The 22,513-nt window shown below is 48.6% G+C and overlaps 7 protein-coding genes and 1 non-coding gene across 8 annotated transcripts; 3 read left to right on the forward strand and 5 right to left on the reverse strand.

Moving 5' to 3' along the window:
* Nucleotides 1–829: 829 nt before the first annotated feature.
* EDB91DRAFT_1298062 (uncharacterized protein) lies at nucleotides 830–3,867 on the reverse strand (the record flags this gene model as incomplete). Its single annotated transcript, XM_041324942.1, has 15 exons — nucleotides 3,473–3,867; nucleotides 3,313–3,419; nucleotides 3,034–3,259; nucleotides 2,877–2,974; nucleotides 2,619–2,824; nucleotides 2,433–2,571; nucleotides 2,302–2,382; nucleotides 2,120–2,244; nucleotides 2,006–2,070; nucleotides 1,811–1,957; nucleotides 1,720–1,758; nucleotides 1,484–1,666; nucleotides 1,357–1,426; nucleotides 1,038–1,305; nucleotides 830–988 (listed from the first exon to the last, which is right to left on the reverse strand). Exons 1-15 carry the CDS (start codon nucleotides 3,582–3,584, stop codon nucleotides 830–832), a joined length of 2,025 nt encoding a protein of 674 aa, XP_041182085.1. The 5' UTR covers nucleotides 3,585–3,867.
* Nucleotides 3,868–4,000: 133 nt separating this feature from the next.
* Nucleotides 4,001–5,589, forward strand: EDB91DRAFT_603361 (short-chain dehydrogenase). Its single transcript, XM_041327843.1, has 6 exons — nucleotides 4,001–4,310; nucleotides 4,368–4,551; nucleotides 4,601–4,801; nucleotides 4,851–4,882; nucleotides 4,938–5,260; nucleotides 5,316–5,589. Exons 1-6 carry the CDS (start codon nucleotides 4,103–4,105, stop codon nucleotides 5,397–5,399), a joined length of 1,032 nt encoding a protein of 343 aa, XP_041182086.1. The 5' UTR covers nucleotides 4,001–4,102; the 3' UTR covers nucleotides 5,400–5,589.
* A 920-nt stretch (nucleotides 5,590–6,509) lies between these two features.
* On the reverse strand, nucleotides 6,510–7,725 carry EDB91DRAFT_1105110 (uncharacterized protein). Its single transcript, XM_041317410.1, has 4 exons — nucleotides 7,641–7,725; nucleotides 7,238–7,582; nucleotides 6,668–6,953; nucleotides 6,510–6,604 (listed from the first exon to the last, which is right to left on the reverse strand). The coding sequence occupies exons 2-3, from the start codon at nucleotides 7,492–7,494 to the stop codon at nucleotides 6,671–6,673; spliced, it is 540 nt and encodes a 179-aa protein (XP_041182087.1). The 5' UTR covers nucleotides 7,495–7,582; nucleotides 7,641–7,725; the 3' UTR covers nucleotides 6,510–6,604; nucleotides 6,668–6,670.
* A 1,898-nt stretch (nucleotides 7,726–9,623) lies between these two features.
* EDB91DRAFT_1105119 (uncharacterized protein) lies at nucleotides 9,624–10,633 on the reverse strand. Its single transcript, XM_041317411.1, has one exon. The coding sequence runs from the start codon at nucleotides 10,517–10,519 to the stop codon at nucleotides 9,905–9,907; it is 615 nt and encodes a 204-aa protein (XP_041182088.1). The 5' UTR covers nucleotides 10,520–10,633; the 3' UTR covers nucleotides 9,624–9,904.
* Nucleotides 10,634–12,969: 2,336 nt separating this feature from the next.
* Nucleotides 12,970–13,825, forward strand: EDB91DRAFT_603968 (uncharacterized protein). The gene is made up of 2 exons (XM_041327844.1): nucleotides 12,970–13,129; nucleotides 13,182–13,825. The coding sequence occupies exons 1-2, from the start codon at nucleotides 13,074–13,076 to the stop codon at nucleotides 13,765–13,767; spliced, it is 642 nt and encodes a 213-aa protein (XP_041182089.1). The 5' UTR covers nucleotides 12,970–13,073; the 3' UTR covers nucleotides 13,768–13,825.
* A 722-nt stretch (nucleotides 13,826–14,547) lies between these two features.
* Nucleotides 14,548–17,878, forward strand: EDB91DRAFT_1216634 (RHD3/Sey1). Its single transcript, XM_041320835.1, has 13 exons — nucleotides 14,548–14,802; nucleotides 14,860–14,957; nucleotides 15,013–15,087; nucleotides 15,138–15,223; nucleotides 15,275–15,438; nucleotides 15,495–15,831; nucleotides 15,885–16,083; nucleotides 16,135–16,511; nucleotides 16,564–16,702; nucleotides 16,752–16,978; nucleotides 17,036–17,379; nucleotides 17,445–17,511; nucleotides 17,573–17,878. The coding sequence occupies exons 1-13, from the start codon at nucleotides 14,633–14,635 to the stop codon at nucleotides 17,711–17,713; spliced, it is 2,424 nt and encodes an 807-aa protein (XP_041182090.1). The 5' UTR covers nucleotides 14,548–14,632; the 3' UTR covers nucleotides 17,714–17,878.
* Nucleotides 17,879–17,885: 7 nt separating this feature from the next.
* On the reverse strand, nucleotides 17,886–17,959 carry EDB91DRAFT_t36. The gene has a single exon. It is a non-coding gene; the product is annotated as a tRNA-Val (tRNA).
* A 1,615-nt stretch (nucleotides 17,960–19,574) lies between these two features.
* EDB91DRAFT_604279 (kinase-like domain-containing protein) lies at nucleotides 19,575–22,098 on the reverse strand. The gene is made up of 9 exons (XM_041327845.1): nucleotides 21,839–22,098; nucleotides 21,745–21,792; nucleotides 21,498–21,686; nucleotides 21,417–21,447; nucleotides 21,321–21,358; nucleotides 21,028–21,267; nucleotides 20,594–20,968; nucleotides 20,273–20,527; nucleotides 19,575–20,219 (listed from the first exon to the last, which is right to left on the reverse strand). The coding sequence occupies exons 1-9, from the start codon at nucleotides 21,983–21,985 to the stop codon at nucleotides 19,629–19,631; spliced, it is 1,914 nt and encodes a 637-aa protein (XP_041182091.1). The 5' UTR covers nucleotides 21,986–22,098; the 3' UTR covers nucleotides 19,575–19,628.
* Nucleotides 22,099–22,513: the final 415 nt, after the last annotated feature.

A 22,513-nucleotide genomic window follows, 5' to 3' on the forward strand; every position in this document is an offset into this window, starting at 1 on the left:
TGCTATGATGGGGATGGAATCCCAGAGCATGTGAGACAAGGACATTGCGAAGTATCAATGAGATACCGCTTCGCGGTTCCATGAACGTACTTACTGGAAGTGTCCGTGTTTTGCGCAGACAGCGTAGCTTGTGATCAGATATAAGCCAATGTTCACAATTTTTCAATAAGGACACGAGGAAAATGTGGCACCGCGTTGCAGGGGCGCGAGGGGACGGAAAGAAGATATCTATGTAGAGCGAATCAAAGATAAATCGATCACCGGTCACCAGCGATGGGAGACTCGCCGCATGGTTCACTCACTGACTGCGTGTAATTTGTCCCATGTGGTCTCCACATTTCAAAAAAATCCTCTGCAGCCTTAATTCCGAGTGGATAGTGCCGCGTGCGGTACCCCTGGCCCTTGAAAATTATAATTCAAACACCATATCCTTAGCCTATCATATCCTGTGTATTTTCTGACCTGCATATGTTTATTAAAACTAACAATCATGAGTAGACCGGGAATGTGGTACATTAACTGACGGAAATGTCACGTATGTGGTTGATGAACAGTGACGACTTGAAAGAGTACTGTCATGAAGCTTGGATTTTTTGGTAGCTTCGATCACCACACACCCGCATTTTTGGCGTCGCCGTTGAAATGAAGAGTAACTCTAGCACCTGCAGATGGCCCACCTCGAGGAAGCACAGCGCTGAATAGTAATGTAGTTTGGCGCCCCTCATTGCATCCCATACATCAGAGAGGTAGCTCACGCAAAATGGCTGTGCTCACAAGTTGATATCTACTGGGTAGACCTGACCTTCTGACATGGATGTCTAGTCTACAATTAGAGCTTCGCCTTCGCGCCTACAAAACCTTCAATATCCCTGTACTTATAGTACAGATCAAGCGACTCAGGGTTCGCCACCGTCCCACTCGGCTTTAGATTCGTCCCCGAAACAATTTGTTTCACCGCAATCTCGATTTTCTTGCCATTGACAGTGTACTGTGCGAATATCAGGATTATCATGTTCTCCGCATAAGGAGCCACGTACCGGGATATCCGTGGTATCGAACACGTAGGCTGGGACGTGTCTCGGGCTGAGGCTAGTCTTGATGACGCTCTTGATGCGGTCGATGAGGGCCGGCGTGAGTGTGCGCCCTGAGCGCATCTTCACGAACAGAAGAACGCGCTCGTCATGGTCCTGTGTCCTCCGTTGGCCCACACACAGTGAGTCGTCGAACTCGTCAGAGAAAGACTCTAGGACGGTGTAGATCTCCCCTGAGCCAAAGCGGACACCGGAGGGATTGAGCACGCCGTCGCTATAGGAACGATGAGCTTGTATATGACAGCACTTAAAAAATAGTTGATACCTTCGCCCTAGGAAGATGAACCCTGTGGTCTTCGGATTTTTGACCACAAAATCGCCTTGACGCCAGACTCCTATGAGTAGCATCAATGTGAACACTACAAAGTCTGGACGAGAGTAGTGGAGTTTACCTGGGTACATGTCATAATATGCCTGTCGGAACTTCTTGCCAGATTCGTCACCCCAGAAGCAAACAGGTATCGATGGATGCGGGCGTGTGATGACAAGTTCGCCAGGCTGACCAGTGTGCTCAATGTTGTTTCCTGTGGGATCGAATAATTCAACGGCCATGCCGAGACATTTGCCTTGAAGTTCTGCGTAGAACATGCAGTTAGTCCGCCTTAAGAGAACGATATTCTAGACCAACCTCCAGCATGTAGTGGGACACTCAAAATACTTGTAACAACTAAGAGTGTCAGCTTAGAAATGTAGTAAGGGGTGATTCAACGAGAACTTACATGCACAAAACACATCTGTCCCTCCCGAAGATGAGCCGATATGCAGTTTCCTCCCAAACGCCTCGTGCGTCCACTCCATCAAGGGTGCAGTCAACACCGCTCCCGTGACTGTCATCTCACGGAGGGCTTCGAAGGATCCAATGTCAACTGCAAAAGTATTAGCAACGAGTCTCAAGACTTGTCATCCGATCATACGCGGTTTGATACCCCTCAACTGGACTTCAGTCAGGAAACGCGGACTTGTGCCTAACACCGTGACGCTAAAAGGGTTTAGTAACTGATGATCTGTGTGTGCTAATTTTCTCGCACCCCTGGTCATTAATGAACTTGAGATAATCCCTGAGGTCAGGGTGGAAGGGCGATCCATCGTAGAGGACAATGCGTGCACCGCATGCAAGACCCGTGAGCATGAACGGCCACATCATCCAGCCCGTCTTATATGGGTGTGAGCTATTCAGCTCGTGCCCACGATACAATATGAGATTGCTTACTGTAGTGTATTGGAAATAGACGTCACTCGGGAGGATGCCGAAGCCAACCATACAGTCCTTCTTGCTGTTTATGAGGGCACCCTGTACAGGGAGATAAATGGCAGAATATAGGAAGCTAGTGACAGGCGTACTCCACCGCAGTGGACTATGCATTTCGGGGGACCGCTCGTCCCCGAGGAGTATAGGATGTACAATGGATGATTGAAAGGTAGTTGCTCAAATTCCAACGGTAGGTTGTCGCCTGATGCAAGGAACGATTCTAATGTAATACTAAACAAAAGTTCAAGTGAGGACATGCGTCAACGAATGGGACAAACCTGTTGGGAATGTTAAGAGACTCTAGGACGGTATTTCCTGTCTTCACACTTGGCAAGGTGATGATGCGCTGTACGCCAGACGTGCGGAGGTCTTGCTCCACTTCTGAGGCCTTCTGCACTAGGTTGAGGGTCTTCCCGGCGTATACAATCTCCGTTTCTGTGAAAATGAACTTCGGTTTGATCTGTCTGTACCTATCAAGTATCCCCTAGTCAAGGTTGAGTGCCTTGCGAGCCTATGAGAAATACGATCAGGCTGACCTGGGTACCCATGTCGGTTGCAGTACTGGAGAAGATTGCCCCTACACTGGAAGTGGCAAGAGCAACCACAACTGCGGTGATGGAGTTGGTGATTATAGCTGCGACAAATCGACGTTAATGATCTTCGGCCAACCCCAAAGACACCTTCTGAGCTCACCCGCAACCCTATCTCCAACCTTCAATCCATTCGCGCGCATTGCGGCTGCCATTTTACGCACCATCTCTCTTAGCTGGCGGAAGGTATAATGCGCCACGACTCCGAGTTCATTGCCTGCTGTGCACGCGATGCCATCGTCGTTGCGGTAGAGAAGGTTCTCCGCGTAGTTGAGCCGTGCACCGGGAAACCATTCGGGAACTTCTTCGTATTTGCCCTTTTGGACTATCTGTAGTGGTTTTTGATGTCAAAAGGCAGGAACCCTGACGAGAGTAGACATACCTTGGTGGGATCTGGGGGAACGGAGGACACAATGCCCATAAATTGCCAGAGGTCGAGCCAGAAAGTGTAATTAGACACCGAGTATGCATGCAGGTCATGGTAGTCCTCTACGATACAAACTCCAGTCAGGCTCTGGTTTTAGGTGCAAAAATCGACGCACTGAGATTCAGGCCGTGCTTGAGGTTGATCTCACGCCTGAGTTTCTCGCAGACGGCATGAGACGGGTAGGCAGGTGTCCAAATAAGCCGTGACTGCTCGAACTGAGAACTCATGGCGGCGAGTGTACTTCACGATTAACTTGCGCGCAAGTTGAGATTGGTCCTGGAATCCTGGATTACAGCTGCAGGGGAGTCTCAAGTCGTCTACAGGTGTCCTTGCCAAGCAACTCCCACCGTACGTTGGGGCATGACCTGGCCCGGGACCCAGGAAGCCAGCAATAGATTCGATTGTGCTGTAAGAGGCAAGTACTTCTTGTGGTTATGTGAAATTCAACTTACTGGATAACTTGTATAACCGTTTGCACTGCATGTAGTAGAACTTGCAAATGAAGACGACTCTTCAAAATGTCACGAGTACTAGGGTCCATACGTAATGTACACCTCGCAGGCTCATGGGCCACAATACGACATCTAATCTTGTCTTCTTGAATCCTGGGACGAGATTTCACAGTTCTCACTGCTCAGGAAGCACGAATTAGTAATGATGAACAGTTCGGGCCGCACATTTCACTCACTCAAGGTCCTAAATATGCAGCTTATACTCACTCCTCAGGTTGCACAGCTAGGGCATCATGGGCAAGTTCAGCGTGTTCGGTTTTTTTCGCGAGCAATGGACAGAGCTTCCGATCTCCACTGCGGATGTCAGCGACAAGTCGCTGGTCGTGGTCGGTGCTAATGTCGGGCTTGGAAACGAAGCTGCCGTGCATTTAGCGCAGCTGAAGCCCAAGAGCCTGTTGATCACCTGCAGAGATGGGGCCAAGTGCGAACAGTCAAAAGCAGGTATGTATGAACTTTTGAAGGTTATCAGGCCCCAGGGAGATTAAATGACTTGTATAGACATGGAGACTCGGTCGGGCATGACTGACATCGAATCCTGGCCTCTTGAGCTAAGCTCATTCGACTCAGTGTGTTCTTTTGTGAACAGGTTTGAGGCGAAGGGCTGCACAGTAGACGCTCTAATTGCCAACGCCGGCGTATCGACGATGAAGTACACGAAAACCCCGGACGGCTATGAAACTACGTCAGTGTTTTGTTATTGTCGCCGTGGTTTGCCTCAATAATTTTGATAGTTTGCAAGTAAATCACCTCTCAACGGCTCTCTTGAGCATATTGATGCTGCCTCACCTCGTCAAGACCGGGACTCTTGAAAATCCCTCCAGACTCGTCATTGTGTCTAGCGAGGCTCATTTTCTCGCCAACAAATTAGAAGGAGCGGATAAATGGCCTGGTATCATCGAAACGCTCAACGACGAAGCATATTGTACCTCTAGGCAAGTTTCATTGACGCTGTTTCCTGGAATAATCATAAACCTGCAGTAGCGTGATGAGGAACCGCTACCACCTGTCCAAGCGTGAGTAACAGAATACATCTATTATTTTGTGTGCTCACCACACCATTATGCACAGTCCTTGAAGTGATGTTCATCCGTGAGCTGTCTTCTCGACTTCCCACAACAACCTTGGTCGCAGTTTCGGCGGTCAATCCAGGTTTTTGCCACTCCCGTCTTACGCGAGAAATCGAGTCGGGACCTCTCTTCAAGTTTGCTGTGAGGACTTACAAAGGGTTACTGGCACGCACGACTGAGATGGGCAGTCGTACACTTGTCCACGCGGCAATCGAGCCAGGTGAGAGGGAACGACATGGTCACTACCTGTCGAGCTGCGAAGTGGCCGAAGAGAGTGATTATGCCCTCAGCGTGGAAGGGAAGGAGGTGTCGAAGCGTCTGTGGGTGAGTCCAATATGTGTTTAACTGCCGTGATACAGGCTGATGTCCGACTGGACAGCATGAGACCCTCAGGATTCTTGGAGACATTGACTCAAGAGTCCATACAATTGTATCCGAACACCTCATCCAGGAGATAGCATGACTTGACTATTATTCGTTATTTACCGTCAACATGTATTGTGTTGTGATCTTCCTTATGGACATCGGTTGTGTATATTTACTGTAGTCTCCACTTGGAGCAGCGTGTTCGTGTATTCCCCCTGCCTTCCAATCCCTGCGCAACGCTGTAGCGCTACTGCTATATCGCGATCCGTATGGTGAGCTAATTCATGTCAAGATTTCCCCTTTCCCATGAATCAACTCAATCTCGGCAGGCAAGCATTTAGACGATGCATCACGGGCTTTGATGATACTAATACTAATAGTTACTAAGAGATGAATGAAGACTGTAATACAAAATGCGTCACCTAGTATTAGAGCTGCCACGGAGTGGCGGAGACTGAGAGCGCTGTCGTACTTGTATGATGTTCAGAACGCCCAAAATGCAGGGTACTAGTTCCGCAATACCACTGGATTCCAATTTCCAACTTTGTTATACAACACAACTTGAACACGCCATACTAAAAACACTCTGCGCACGCTGTCACCAACTGCATCTACTGAATATTGTGCTCCGAGTTAGGCTGCACGACAAGGACCTCCGGAACCGGATTGTTGTCCCTGAACACGGTCATGGATTGAATGTTGTTTCGCTGCCAAACTTCGGCTCTGCCGACGTCGATAAGGAAGAAAGCCATGTCGCCTATGTCCTCGTAGTTGGTGATGCTGACTTGGATGACACCATCGGCTACGTTGGTAATGGTGATAGGTGCCATAGTAGTACCTGCGCGTGTGTCCAAAATGATTAATATGAACTCGGTGTAAACATTTGAACACACCTTTGCAGTTGATTGTTGCAGAAGATTGAGATGAGAGTTCAATGAGGAGGTCAAGATATCTGAAAAGTGGGTCAGACAGGACGAAGTACCACACCAGCCCTCAGACTCACTCAGAGCGATTAAAGGAGCGATAGGGAGCTACAGTTGCGACATCCCATATTTATACGCGCAGATGACTTTCTTCTGAGCTCAGATCCAAATGATAATCATTGCATGGAACAAAAACCAAAACCAAAAATAATAATGTGAAGCCACAACTCCATGTGGATCGCATCAGCAGATCTGACATTACGTTCGCCAAGTCCAAATGGCATCTGAACCATATCCTTCCATCGAATAGGTTTTGGCATCCGGTGGGGTGCGACTCACCAACACGTTTGAGTTTGATGATAGAAGCAACTGATCCCCGCTAGAAAACAGATCAAGTCGATCAGTGGCACGGCCTGGATTCGGAGAACAAGTAGCACCGAACCTATTAAACCTTGCTCTTGAGAGTACCATTCACCACGATTACGCTGGCCCCCACTGATCTACAGATCGTGGAGAACCCACCCAGTGACAGTTGATCCTCGAACTCGCTTGTAAGGAACCTCAGGAGGGTCTGTCGACGTGACAGGACTCGGATGATCTTTGTCAGTTCCTCCAACGAGTGACTACGTGGCACAGCAGCCTGACACTTGCATTCCGCAAAATCTTGAGACGTCATCCCTAGAATCCGGTTCAAGGGATGTTTGTCGATTATGTTATCGATAAAGTGACTAGTATCGGCGGAAGTCAGTCAATTGCTCACTGGACCATTTTGACAGGAGCCGCGCGTAGACGTAAATATCTAAACTTGAGTTTCCTCAGAGTCGTAGGTGACCTATTCCATCGATACCCCAAATCTTGAGAAGAACAAGGTACGCGCATTACAGCAGACTCTAGGCCGCCCATCTGCCACATCGCCTTACTTAGTATCATCGCAGGCCCGTGGTAAGTGGAGCCGAAGAGTCTCACATGGTTTTGTTCTCTTTTTTCGAGGAGTTCACGAATCACGACACACCTTGAATACATAAGGCGCGGCGACGTGCTGAATGGATTTACGCGGTGAAGCTCAATCTTCAATGTCAACTTGAACCGAGAGATCATAGATGTTAGTTTGGACCCGGAGTGCTGGATAGCCTGGCTAGTGGGGGAGATATGGCGGTTCTTATCGCTGCGACACCGACGGCCTGGGGGAATAGGGGCGCGAGCCCAGCGCTCGACTACTACCATGTAGTCTGAACCCACCGGAGGATTCGAATGAGAGTAGAATAACATGCATACACACAATAAGCGCCGATGCTTCTTACTTCTTTGAGTTGTCTTCTTTCAGCGTGTCACGAGACGCGTGCACTGCCATCTTGAAGTACGTTTGTTCTCATCGTTGTTATTCTAAGTCGTTGACTATAAGTATGTTTCGACAGTATTCTCGACCTTCTTCGTAGTTGAAAACGAATCGGTCACGATCGTTGCAGCCGAACTCTCAGGCTGAGTCACATCGCACTGATGCACTGCTGCATAGTAGTAAGTATTGAACCAGCTCGTTGCTTGGCTTCATGTGCAGGATCGGCATTCTCAACACTCTGGTGGGATGTCTGCGGTATCAGAGGTGCAAAGAAATGAAGTCTACTTTCAAACAAGCTTATACTCGCGATGCGGCTGACTGCCATGCTAGCGGCTATGATTCGATAACTTCCATCTCTCCGAGTCAGCGGGGAACCGTACTTAATTGTAGGTGAGAATGAGTCGTTGATCGTCAAACCTGTGATTGTAAGCACTGAATATTTGTACGTACTCAGTACTCAGTACTCAGGGGGCAGGCTCAACATTCTGCTGTACCAAGCAACACATGCACCCCAGAATCATGTAAGCAATGTTATTTAAATTCAATTTATATTGTAATTGCAACTCACCGCCTCGTGATCAGCCATCGTGACGAAAGTTGGTACATCACACTGTCACTTCCATTGCAAAAGGAGTTACCGTGACAAACGTTCCTCGATCCTTGCGAGTAATGTTTGTTGGTACGGCACAACAGAAGTTAGACAAACTCAAGTTTAACAATTTACGTCTAGGGCTCCTGCCAGAATGGTCCAGGGAACAATCGCCGACTGGTTTCCGCCGATAATCACTTTGTCATAAGGATTTGAGAAACATTCCTTGAAGCGAATTCTAGGGATGACGATCCAGCTGTTGCGGAATGGAAATGTCAGGCTGCAGTGCCACGTAGTCACTTATTGGAGGAACCAACAAAGATCATCTGAGTCCTGTCACATTGACAAACCCTCCTTGCAAGCGAATTTGAGGAATGGTTCGTCAACTCTCAATCGAAGTGCTACGTCGCTGATGCGGTGACCCAGGAAACTTCCGAATCGTCATTGCAATGCATGGATAAACCAGTATGTAAGTCCCTTTCATAGGTTTCGTTCTGCATCAATGCGCCCCCAGATAATGGCTGTGGCATCCGGAAGCTGCTTGCTGATCGGATAAACTGTTCTGAGGGGCACAATTCAAATTTTCATTTCGCTCATTGACTCACACGCTTCGTTAGGGATCAGCTGTCACTGGTTGGGTTCTCCACAATCTGCAGATCAGTCAGCGTCAGCGTAATGGTACTCTGAGGAGCAAGGTTTGATAGGTTCGGTCTACTCGTTTCTCCGAGTCCAGACCGTGCCATTGTTTTCGAGCGGGGATGAGTTGCTTCCTGATTATCAAACGAAAACGTGTTTGAGTCGCACCCATCAGCAAAAAGCTCAGACTCAAGTTGCGCCACACAGGATAACATACCAAGACATAGCCTCCATTGCACAACCGAGCATTGGCCCACCCTACATAGCGCCGTGTAACCCCTTCACACTCGCTCATGCACTCCATGTATTATTGTCCACATTCTGTAGATAACATTAACAATACAATAGACATCGTACTACTATGACAAGCGCTCAAATAATTCTAAGTCAATGTCTAATATATGTAAGGACGAAACGATTGATCCCGCGGAACCAATTCGCGTGACTCTCCTGTCTGTGCTCCATATGAGCTCCACACGCTGTCCGATTTGCTTGAGCACTCGCTATCGTTGTGCGCTCGGCAGTCTCCTATTTGCGTGGGCGGTTCGCTCATCTGCGTGTCTCTACTCCTTTTGCAATTGCACGTTTCTCTCCTAACTGTATTCCTCTGCTTTTACCACCATGGCGTCTGCATGCTCATTTCACAGCGTCATTGGTATTCAAAATGCTACTCGTTATGCTTTGGAGTAGCATTTTGAATCGCAGAGTTGTCGAAGTTCATATTCCTCATACCGGAGAGATACATTGCTTGCCTCGGATCACGTTCACCTTCAATCCAGCACGTTCAAGCTGGACTGTAATTCGCAAACAGTTTCCTCTGCGACCTGCTTATGCGACGACATTCAACGGATGTCAAGGGCTAACGCTAGAGAAAGCTGTGCTTGACTTGCGCACAGATTCGTAAACGTTGTATACAGACATCTCTTATTGTGATTGACGATGGAAAACGCCCGAAGGTGTAAGGAACGTTTGTATTTATTAAGATAGAATTGTGCTGTCTCATCAGTAACCTGCTGTTGACCCAAACGTGGCACGGACGAACAAGTTATGTGACAGGTACCACAACTACATGAGGCCTGTGCTGCCGAGATGACCGAGTAAGGCGGAAGGTCTGCAAATTACCGTCGAAAGTCTGGAGGGGACGGAACCAGTGAATGTAAAGAATGGGGTGCGAAAAAATTGTCGAGACACGACGGGAGCTTAAATCGCGGAGGGGTCGGAGGTTTTCTCACATCTTTTGAGCCAGTCCCTAGTGATGCACGTATCTTGAAGAAACATTTGGACTTGCTTATATGTGGTAGCGCCGGTGAGAGGACTGACAAGTACTTGTAAACATCAACGCGGACCTGCAGATCCAGCGTTCTGTGCGACTGTCTTGGAAGGTGCTCATTGAGGAATGCTTCAAGAGCAGGGATGAACATGGAAGCACCGTGGTTTTCCGATAGACGTTGAATTGGTGTGTTAGGGAATGGACAGGTCTTGGGGACGGAGTAACCGCGTGTGGTAGTCAGCATGGTGAAGCGGTGTATTTGACGAGACATGTTGTGAAGCTGCTGTCGGCTGTCGAGGGTATCGACATCTGAATCTGTGTCGCTGGCGTCAGAATCTTTGACAAGATCAACTACAGCCGCAGACACCAAAGTTTCGTCAGCTACATCCCGAGAAGCCCGCCACTGCAGGTAGGCATCTTTAATACGAAGAGACTCTTGCCATCGTAGCCATGTAGTCAGCATCTGAATCACGTAATCGCGGCGATTGCTTGCACGGTAAGCGCGTTTGGCGAGATTGATGTGAAGTCGTTCGGGAAACCCGGTACACCAAAGTTCGAGACCGGTGTCTCGTGACACGCCAAAAGAAGACAACTCAAAGAAGTAAGAAGGATTGGCGCTTATTGTGTGTATGCATGTTATTCTACTCTCATTCGAATCCTCCGTGGGTCCAGACTACATAGTAGTAGTCGAGCGCTGGGCTCGCGCCCCTATTCCCCCAGGCCGTCGGTGTCGCAGCGATAAGAACCGCCATATCTCCCCCACTAGCCAGGCTATCCAACACTCCGGGTCCAAACTAACATCTATGATCTCTCGGTTCAAGTTGACATTGAAGATTGAGCTTCACCGCGTAAATCCATTCAGCACGTCGCCGCGCCTTATGTATTCAAGGTGTGTCGTGATTCGTGAACTCCTCGAAAAAAGAGAACAAAACCATGTGAGACTCTTCGGCTCCACTTACCACGGGCCTGCGATGATACTAAGTAAGGCGATGTGGCAGATGGGCGGCCTAGAGTCTGCTGTAATGCGCGTACCTTGTTCTTCTCAAGATTTGGGGTATCGATGGAATAGGTCACCTACGACTCTGAGGAAACTCAAGTTTAGATATTTACGTCTACGCGCGGCTCCTGTCAAAATGGTCCAGTGAGCAATTGACTGACTTCCGCCGATACTAGTCACTTTATCGATAACATAATCGACAAACATCCCTTGAACCGGATTCTAGGGATGACGTCTCAAGATTTTGCGGAATGCAAGTGTCAGGCTGCTGTGCCACGTAGTCACTCGTCCGAGGAACCGACAAAGATCATCCGAGTCCTGTCACGTTGACAGACCCTCCTTACAAGCGAGTTCGAGGAATGGTTCGTCAACGTGCTTTCAATCGAAGTGCTACGTTGCTGATGCGTTGACCCATGAAACTTCCGAATCATCATTGCAATGCGCGGATAAACCAGTATGTAAGTTCCGTAGGTTTCCTTCCGCATCAAGGCAACGTACTCCAGGTGATTAAGCTGCTTCCTGATGGCATAAACTGTTCTGAGGGGCACGATCCAAATTTTTATATCGCTCACTCACCACCCCCTTTGTCGGGGATCAACTGTCACTGGGTGGGTTCTCCACGATCTGTAGATCAGTGGGGGCCAGCGTAATCGTGGTGAATGGTACTCTCAAGAGCAAGGTTCAATAGGTTCGGTGTTACTTGTTCTCCGAATCCAGACCGTGCCACTGATCGACTTGATCTGTTTCCTAGCGGGGATCAGTTACTTCTATCATCAAACTCAAACGTGTTGGTGAGTCGCACCCCACCGGATGCCAAAACCTATTCGATGGAAGGATATGGTTCAGGTGCCATTTGGACTTGGCGAACGTAAGGTCAGATCTGCCGATGCGATCCACATGGAGTTGTGGCTTCACATTATTATTTTTGGTTTTGGTTTTTGTTCCATGCAATGATTATCATTTGGATCTGAGCTCAGAAGAAAGTCGTCTGCGCGTATAAATATGGGATGTCGCAACTGTAGCTCCCCATCGCTCCTTCAATCGCTCTGAGTGAGTCTGAGGGCTGGTGTGGTACTTCGTCCTGTCTGACCCACTTTTCAGATATCTTGACCTCCTCATTGAACTCTCATCTCAATCTTCTGCAACAATCAATTGCAAAGGTGTGTTCAAATGTTTACACCGAGTTCATATTAATCATTCTGGACACACGCGCAGGTACTACTATGGCACCTATCACCATTACCAACGGAACCCGCGCCGTGATCAACGTCAGGATCACTAATTACGAGGACCAGGGCTCGGGGGATTTCTTTCCTATCCAGCCAGGCGCTCCCGAGGTCTGGCAGCGTAACAGGATTCAGTCGTGCACCGTGTTCAGGGCCGGAAATCCGGTTCCGGATGTCCTTGTCGTGAGCCCTGACGACGCGCACACTATCCAGTAGATGCAGTTGGTGATAGCGTGCGCAGAGTTTTCTTAGTATGACGTATTCAAGTTGTGTTGTATAACGAAGTTGGAAATTGGAAACCCAAGTGTTATCGCGAGACTCGTACTCTGCGTTTACATGATATTGGTAGTATCACGACGGAGGTTTCGGTCCCTAACCAGGAGACGAAACCACACACGACGAGGCGCGTGTTAATAAAGAGTTTCAATGAGCCACAAATATACATATCACTTCGAGGTTCATTTCCATAATCTCAGGACACTCGCGTGCGATACATGGGTATGAATCACGTTAATTTTTAGTGCTACACATCATGCGATCGGTGCCAATGATGAGTGGAGGTCAAAGCAGGGTATTAATCTGCCATCTAGCCTAGTGGATGCCAGGACTGCCCGCCTGTGTTTGAATGGTTCATTTTGTGTCGAATACGGCTCGATCGAGAAAGGCACCGAAAATACCCAAAGCGCACACCTAGTCTTCGACCAGTGGCCCGATATGTTGTGTTGCATCCACACTTCGAAGTTATTCGAACAAATCCAAAGGGGTTAGGTATAGATCCGGCCCCCGGGTCGTTGATGGATTCAAACCTCAGGCCCACCCGTACTTCATCCATCTGTCTTCTGTCTTCTCGGTGAGCAAACTAACGCAAAATCCAGCGAACTGTAACTTACCGAATTCCATAGCCATCTTTTAATATGTCTGCACAAGGTGTCTACTATAATATCGAGCTTGTCCAATTTTGGCGAGGCCGGAACGAGCACGGACTGGTCAATTCCCTTCACTGGGCGATCCATATTCCAACCAGTCGTGGCATCGGGAACACATATCACAAGCACGGATACCTACACCACCATAGAAGACTATAGAAGTCAAAACGCAAACCCAGGTGCCTGGCGCGGAAGCTACACCGTTGGAATAGTAGCTGCGCACCGGCTCGACCAGTTCGAAAGGGAATTCGCAAGAATTCCTATCATGCGGAACGACCCCGGATGGGACTTCCAGAACTGGGTGCTCGACGCTCTCAGATCTCCGCCATGTCCAACACAAATTGACATCAACTGGAAGATTTACCTTTGGATGCTGCAAGCGCAAATTACTCCTTGGTGGAGGATTTGGAATACAGATCAAGAGAACACGAGGGAATCCATTGAAGGAATCAAAAGAGACTCGTTGATCGCACGAACTTCGCCTTGCGACGCAAGCAAGAGCTGCAGCCGTACACCGATTAATAGTACATCATATTTGAAACTAGATAAAAGAAAATACTAGAGGATATAACGGCGATGAGTAGTAGTATCACAGCAAGCGGAAAACACAACACGATCCCAAGGGTCCTGAAGGATGAAAGCAAGTACAATAATGGGATGCAATAACCTCGAACCCAGCTATTCAAAGTGCTCAAGAGTAAATAAGAACCGGGCTTTTATCCCAAACCAAATTGCATAGCTGCCACAAGTGAGCGCTGAATCTACGCTGCGTTGCATGGAGCATGGCTTATTGGCGCATCTACAGCGATAGTTGCAGAGTTGTACTTGTTCTATACACTCTGAGATCACATACCATTTACTGTTGGCTGCAGCCCGAGCACGCTTTCGAGCTCGAGGACGCCTCGCGGAAGCATTATGCTCTTCGTTGCAGCCAGAAGGGTCGGCAAGCTTCTTGTCATTCTTTGCCTGCTTCTTGGCTTTGTGCTTTTTCACAGCCCGGATAAATAACATGATCATGATGGTGTGAGGAGTAAGTGGAAGAGGGGTAAAGAGAGTTTGGAAGAAATATATAGCCCCTCTTATTGACCTTACTCAGCACTCAGCGTTGACTCAGCAGCGGTGTCACGACTGACAACGCCGAGAAACTTTTGTAAAGCGCTTCAGGTGTCTGACAAGCAGGGCATTATTATCAGGTCGTTCGCTACTCCAGATGACGTTGGTCGCCACTGCATCCCAAGAGAAGGTGATCACATCAAGCGAGTCGGAGGAAGCCGTTGTGTGTAAAGTCACGTGAGATAATAGACCCATTAGAAGAGCGTTAGCCGTTCTGCTGAAACGTTGCGAATGAACAGTTTGACTTGCACGCTCAAACTTGGTGTTTTGTGACTTTGTTGTCTCTCATTTCCACTTGATTTCATCCCGCAGCCATGTCGCTCGACGGTCCAACCATTCCAATACCTCCTTTGGCTGCTGACTCTTCGTCGCTCGCTGTACCACTCAATGGCAAGCCAATGCTAAATGGACACGCCCCAGAGAGCAACGCCAACTCACCAGCCTCTGAGCGCCTACAAATCATTAATGATGAAAAGAACTTCACGTCAGTTTGCTAGAACGTATCAATTTTTCTCCAAGTGCTCAATGACAACTTCTGCAGAACCCACTTGACATCTCAGATAGAACGATGGGGTCTTCGCGATGCCGGCTTCAATTATAACATAGTAGCTGTCTTCGGGTCGCAGTCTACCGGGAAGAGTAAGCTGCTGACATGCCAATGTCTGAAAATGCTGTCCACTGAGCCCTCTGGCAGGTACACTGCTAAATAGACTATTTGGTACTACTTTCGACGTCATGAATGAGACCAGACGACAGCAGACTACGAAAGGTAGATATCTTGACATAGCAACCTTTGTTTGCATGCTAACTCATCTTGAGGTATCTGGATGTGCCGAGGGAAAGACATGGGTGTCATGGTCATGGACGTGGAAGGCACGGATGGACGAGAACGCGGAGAGGACCAGGTATGGTCAAGTTTAAGTCCATGATCGTTCTTGCCATTCAACTACTTCCAGGACTTCGAGCGTAAATCCGCTCTTTTCTCCCTCGCTTCATCAGAAGTACTTCTCATTAACCTCTGGGAGCACCAAGTTGGCTTGTACCAGGGTGCAAACATGGGTCTTCTGAAGACCGTATTTGAGGTTAACCTTGGTCTGTTCGGAAAGAAAGCTCAAGACGGGTAAGCTTGTTTAATTCCACGCCCGTTTTCGTGTCCTCAAGGTGTCCCACGTGCAGTTCTCAAGGGCGCACTCTGCTGCTATTCGTAATTCGAGACCATATTGGTGTCACCCCCCTCGCGAACCTCCAAGCTACCCTCACCGCCGACCTCACAAAAATATGGGATTCGCTTTCTAAACCACAGGACCTCCAGGATCGTCAACTTTCGGATTACTTCGACCTTGCATTCACAGCACTACCCCACAAGATTCTCGCTGCAGATCAATTCGAGGCTGAAGTTCAAGAACTGCGGAAACGGTTTGTGGACAAGAAGAGGGATGATTTCATTTTCAAGCCCGCTTACCATAAGCGAATTCCCGCTGATGGCGCGGCGTTCTACATGGAAAACATATGGGTAAGGATATTCTACATGTTTATAAATTACGCACTGAAGATGTTTTTTCTCAGGAACAAGTACAAACGAACAAGGACCTTGATCTGCCTACGCAACAGGAACTCCTCGCACAATTCCGATGTGACGAGATATCCTCCGTCGCGCTTGCAGAGTTTACTGAACAGTCAAAGTCGCAACGGAGACCCATTGAGGCAGGTCACGTGGTAGAAGGTCTCGGTGGTTTGATGCGAAGTTGGAGGTCCCAAGCACTCAGTGAGGATACTGTCTCCATTTAACTTACATACGTTCTTATACATTTCGTAGACCGCTACGACCGCGATGCATCTCGCTATCACCAAGGGGTGTACCAGCGCAAGCGTACTGACCTTCTTGGTGTTCTTGATTCGACACTTTCTCCCCTCTTCCTTGGACAGCTCAAGAACTTGCACAAGTCATGCCTCAGCGCCTTCAAAAAGGAGCTGCTTGAAGGCTTGCGCGGTGAGGAGTATAACTTTGCGGACGTAGTTGGCGAGGCGCGGACAAAGTGCGAGACACGGTTCGCAGACGGTGCGACGGAGGTCTCGCTGGAGGACACCGACTGGACATGGCAGGATGAGCTCGAGTCTCTCAGAGAGGAGATTGGTAATGTGGCCGACCAGTGCAGGAAGGATGAGACGAAGAAGATGGTCAACTTGATTGAGGTGCGTGTCGCTTGAGAATTACCTTCGGCGTCTACTCACAAGTTTTTCATAGAGGAACTTCAAGAAGCAAATTTCTGAACCTGTTGACATCAGTCTCAATAAAGCTACACCTGACATGTGGGACAAAGTCTTGAGCACGTTCAAACAAACGCTCGAGAAAGCCGAGTCGACATACCTAGCAAAGGCGAGAAGTGAGTCATTTCGCCTTCTTTACATCGTTGTCACTCATGTATGATGAAGGCTTTAACTGCACGGATGACGAGAATGCGACCTCTCTCGCTGCCCTGCGGAAACGTGCCTGGCTCGCTCTACGGGCCAAGATCGACGAGCAGACTGCTGACACTGCTATCCTCGGCAAGCTCCGGGGTCACTTCGAAGAGCGCTTCCGCTACGATGAGAATGCTGTTCCTCGAGTCTGGAGACCCGACGATGATATTGATGGGGCCTTCAAGACAGCTAAGGATCAGGTACGTGTCTTTGCTTTTGTTCTCTATGCACGCACTTACATTTCAATGGTGTTTCAGACGATGGACCTCATTCCCCGCTATGCCAAGATCGCCCCTGTTGATTCTTCCCTTGAATTTACCCTACCCTCTGAATCCTCTGATTCTCTCAATTCCACCGATGAATTTGATTTCCCCTCGACGCTCGTCGTCTTCACTGAGACAAAGTCTCTTGACCTTTCTGCTCGCTTCCGAAAGGATGCAGATGCATACTACGTCGAGGCGAAGCGCAGCACTGTCTCGAGCATTGCACAGATTCCGTACTGGATGTACGGCGTTCTCGTCGTGCTTGGCTGGAACGAAGCTATGGTGGTGTTGTTCAACCCTCTGTATTTCACGTTTACCTTGATGGCACTGATAACTTCGTACGTATACGATCTTGATTCCGATATTGATGGCGATTCTCACTTGTTCATGTGCTACTTTCTAGCTATTTCATCGTCAAGTTGGGCTTGACAGGACCTTTGCTTCAGGTTTCGAAAACAGTTTTGACTGAGGTGTGTTTCAGCAGCGCCCTTCTGTTAGTTTCTGTCCTCATGGATTATTGTCGCGACATAGGTGCAGCACCAAGCTACTAACCGCATGAGGGACCACTTTTCGCAGCCTGTCCTAGCACAGCCCGTGCGAGCAAGTCCCGTGAGGGATTATAACGAGGACAGTGATCAGGAAATGAGAAACTTGAGGTCGGAGCCTATGTAACTTCCTCATCTGTTCAGTCGGCTGTCTTTATCATTTGGAGCATGTTCTAGATTTCTCATTATGCATAAATTCATGTAATTCTCAGTTCTACCACTTGTGGTGATCGACCAGAGATGCAAAAACAAGACATCTTCAAATGGTAGAGCGGATGCATATTTGTTGTTGAAAAAGATGATCTGACCCAGGCTCGAACTGGGGACCTTCTGTGTGTTAGACAGATGCGATAACCAACTACGCCATCAGACCGATGGTAACGCCTTCTAACTGCAACATACTTCTTAAGTATTCTCCAATAGAAGGCGGTCGTTCCGCAACAAAGCGAGGGCGGCTTGGACGACGACGGACGACGGACGACGACGAAGCCACATCCGACGTCCATGCCAAGCTCGAAACTGGTTCGCCATATTTGATTGTAGATAGTAGCTCGCCTGTCCTGGCATCCCAGACGTCGGCAGAGCAGATCACCGCCAGCACATAAGTACTAGTGCTGGTGGAGCCCAGCGGCCAGTCATTGCCTATCTGTGCGCCGCTCTCCAGGATCCCTTTCCGGAGTGAGCCATCATTCGAATATGTGATGATCCGCCCTCCGTCGGGCATATGCACGACACCTCGTGCCCGGCGGGTATGGCCTTGCATCGTCTGACGGGGCGTTGTCACTTGCATCTGAGCGGCGGGGAAGACTTGGTGTTCAGCTGGGGAAGATCGTGAACTATGTATGTATGTGTGTATGTATGCAAGAGTAGCTCTTCGAAACGGCACGGGTTGTCTTGTGATTCAAAGATTGTCGGGCCTGCTTTCACCTCAATTCCTGTCCATAGAAGTGTACAAATTTGCTGACGAAGAAGCCTTTTTAGAGGAATTTGAGCTTGATCTACAGGAGTCAACAGGACGGCTTCGGGACTATGTATGCAGGAGTTACTAGCCGCTGCGTTCTTCGTCGTTTCGCAGGATATCTCTCCGAAGATCTAAGACACTGTTCAGTGAGTAATTATATCTTTTTCAGCTTTTGGTGCCCGAAGCACCCAGGGTATCACTCAGGAAAGTACCACCAGAATAACTAAATTAAGATGCGTTCCACCGACCAACGCGAGGGGCGAGCTGTCAGCTGAGACTGTGAATAGTGAGTTTGAAGCCGGGCAAGTCGGGCAAGTGTTCATTTAAGCTGCCTAGGTGCGCATTCCATGCGTTGTCTTCGTGTTAGCTTCACAGGGTTAACAGTGCATATAAAGCGACTGGCGCCATGTGCATCTTCCTTTCTTTAATAGTTGCGACCAACGTTTGGAAGGATGCCGCATTCCATCTCCTACAGGATGGTGCACGCTGCGCCGCGTTGTTTTGACCTCATGATGAAGTCCCTGAGTCACCGATCAGTGCATGCTGTATTAGTCTGAGTTCGTTCCCACCACTTTTTGCGTACTATGCTTGTTGGATATGTTCATGAATTACATCAAACACATACCAGAACAAGTTCAGCCCAAATGGCTATTTACCCAGCCTGGACAATTTGATGCGAGATCGGCCCTTCACCCAGATCCTCAATCCGGACAAGCCGTTTTCATGTTCAGCGTGAACCTGATTCACGCTCTTTTGAGTCACATCGAGCGTAACATATCGAGTTTGCATTCAATTGTGAAAACATTTCTACCAACTCTTGGGTCAGATCCAAAGACAAGTTTCACCACTACCTGGATACGAAGACGGAGACGGTAACAGCGTAAGATAAGGGATACAGAGGACTGGCAAGGACATACAGAAGGGACCTTGCGGAGGCTCCTATGCCTAGCGGAGACTATGGAATGGATAAATAACGTATCCGAACACCCGAATATGTCACACATAGTAAATAGGGGGTCAGTCATTTCCTACGGACGAATTTGCGGATCTGTGAAGGCAACGAAGACTGGCTTTTATGATGCTACAACTCCCGTACCTCGGAGCAATAGTGCGCAATCTTCCGGAAGATATGGTTACGGGACTGCTCGAGATATTTGGCGTGGATCGAAGTGATGCAAATATGGTCGGCAATGGATTGCATTTGATCTCGAGCCCCCGGCGAATTTTTGGACCACCAGCTCTCGAAAGTGAGCGGCTCGTCCAGGTGAGTGATGACAAGGACGACGGGTACTTGTCTTCCTTGCAATTCGCCCTCGAGCCTCCGATAATCATTGAGCACTGTTTCCACATGGAAGTTTCTGCTCGGCACGCAGAACAACAACAAGTCGATACCGCCCTGGTCGTGTATCGCCTTGATCTGCTGTTTTGCATACTTCTCCATTGCGCCCGATCGCGCCTTGGGCTCCAGAGGAGTACAATTACTGCTTGCCAAACCAACAGTATCAAAGACCTTATAGGCGGTGCCGCGGAAGGAAATGGGGTAGTCCTTCCACTTTGTAGTGCAACGCCCGACATCGTTTGACGTGGGAGCAACAGGCTCAGGTGTCCCAGACAGAAGATTGACGAGGGAACTTTTCCCGGAACCGATGGCTCCGGCAATGACAATAGTATACTAAACACCGGTCAGTGACATATTCCGTTCGAAATTAGGAGAGTGCGCGATACCTCTCTGCTCGGCGAATTGACGGGGACCGGTGGACTGTTACTGTTTGGTACCTCGGTAGGCGCTTCCGCAGTGAGATCTGGAGCATTTGGGTTTGGTCGCACCGTCGCGGTCGAAGAATGGCGAGTTCGTGAAGGAAATGCTGCAAACAGTGGCGACTGGCTTGTCAGAGATTCATCGCTGAGCCCCAGAGGACATCTCGGGGTGATCGGGGTGATCGAATATGCTGCATTAGGGAAATCAAGTCGCAGTGACGTCTGCGTTCAATGCCACATTTTGCAGAGATGAGTACTTGAGAAGTAGTTGTGGTTGATAGGACTCACTAGGCAGGTTGCGTATGACAATGCAGAATGGAGGGTGTTAGGGCTGACGTTGTCACTTTCGTATTGACTGAATGGATGTGCGTTCGGCATTTGGATGGAATCCAAAGGAACTTGGCGTGGTATCTTCGTGTCTAGTTTGTGCATAGGAGCCGCGGTGTTTTTAATACGTAGCTCTTCTTCGAGAAAAACAACGACATCTTGACTTGAAGGTCTCCCCTCAGCCCGAGCCGAAGTACACTTGCGGATAAACTGCTTGTGCTTCTCAGATAGATGGCTATGGTCGGGAATGGGAACTGGCTGCCTCCCATAAATGGCCGCAAGAATAGCCCATCCATCACAGTGATAGCGATACCATGGCTGCTGTTCCGTGAGGACCTTTTGAGTAGTCAGTAAGCTCTTTGGCAAGACAGCACGCACAGTCGAGAGGCGCCTACGTTGAGCATCACACAGCCAAGGGAGTAAATATCACTGTGCATATCCGGTATCGGTTGTTGGTTGTCGACCGGTAGACCCTCTCCAGTATGTACACAGAGTAATTCTGGTGCGGCAAATCGCACCGCCCCTGGTAGTGCTGGGGAGGGCGTGAGACAACTACCAGCGATGCCCCCAAGCACATTTGACAATCCAAAGTCGATTAACAATGCCCTTTCATTGTCATCGAGCATAATATTATTCTGTCACAAAAGTGTGCTCAATGTTGTCTGACTTGTATGAAAATGCCTCTTACAGGGGTGAGGTCGCCATGAACAATCCGACGAGAGTGTACTGCCAAAAGAAAGAAAAATGAATATATACGGGTTGAGGGTCAAAAATCGTTACGAACGATACGCCAGGCCACTAGCAATATCCCTAAGCTGGAAAATATTTGAGGAGGTCGTGCCATCGTGCTACATTTTTCACCTACCAAATGCAATTTTTTTCTGTAAGGAATTTTTTCTTTGTGGACTTCGAGATATCGTGCAAGGGTTCCTCCTTCCATCCACAGAGAGACCATCGCGAGGGCTTCTTTGGAAAATCCGTCCGTGACACCGAGCATAGGGACAATATTCTCATGTCGTGCTTCCATCCATAATTTCATTTCACGACGCGCGCGCTAGAGTCGGACTTCATCAATAATGCTAGATGTGAGAATAATGAAACAGAAGATAAACCTTGCTGGAAACATCGTCGGTAATATGTAACAGAACCTTAACAGCCACCTCCGAGAGGTGAATAAAAAGCACCACAAACAGCAAATAAACCTACCAAAACCTCTGGACCCGCTGGAGGCTGCATGGTGCACTGGAACACCTGTCCATAGCCTCCCGCAGCTACCGGCCACTCGTCCTTTTTGGTGAACTGTTCTCTCGCGATAAAACAAAGTCCTGCGCCAGGAGCAAATGCGTCTGCCATTTTGAGTGCTGCTGCAAAAGCCAGCGGGAATGGGAGGGCGCAATGGCAGGGATGATACAGATGTCAGAGTTTGCTGACAGAGGAAGGGGCCAAAAGATATATAAATGATGTGAAGCGTAACTTCCCAGAGTAAGGATACGCAACTTTTGAGAATTTATCCCAGTCATTGCTTAGGGGTGCACAGCTCTTGATTCTTCGGGCGTCCATCCATACATTGCCTCCTCCATATGATTGGCTGTTACTTGGTGTTGCGTGTCGATGCGATAAGGACAACGCAAAACCTAAAGTTGTTTGTTTCATTTCCGTCGAGTCAGCGCTACATAGGCATCATAGTGCCTGGTTCTTGGAAGGTCAACGTACGAGCGCTTGCATATATATCACACTTGGACTTGTGTTGCTGACACGAGGATAAAACGCCTACATCTCGAGCCAGTAGAGCTTCGTATAATCCATGACATATCATGACGAAATCGGTGGCAAGACGTTCATAGTCGTGGCAGATTCTAAATATTCCGCTCAGACCACAAC

Source organism: Suillus paluster (assembly GCF_016628075.1).
Source record: "Suillus paluster strain FC165 chromosome Unknown EDB91scaffold_5, whole genome shotgun sequence".
NCBI classification, from domain to species: Eukaryota; Fungi; Basidiomycota; class Agaricomycetes; order Boletales; family Suillaceae; genus Suillus; species Suillus paluster.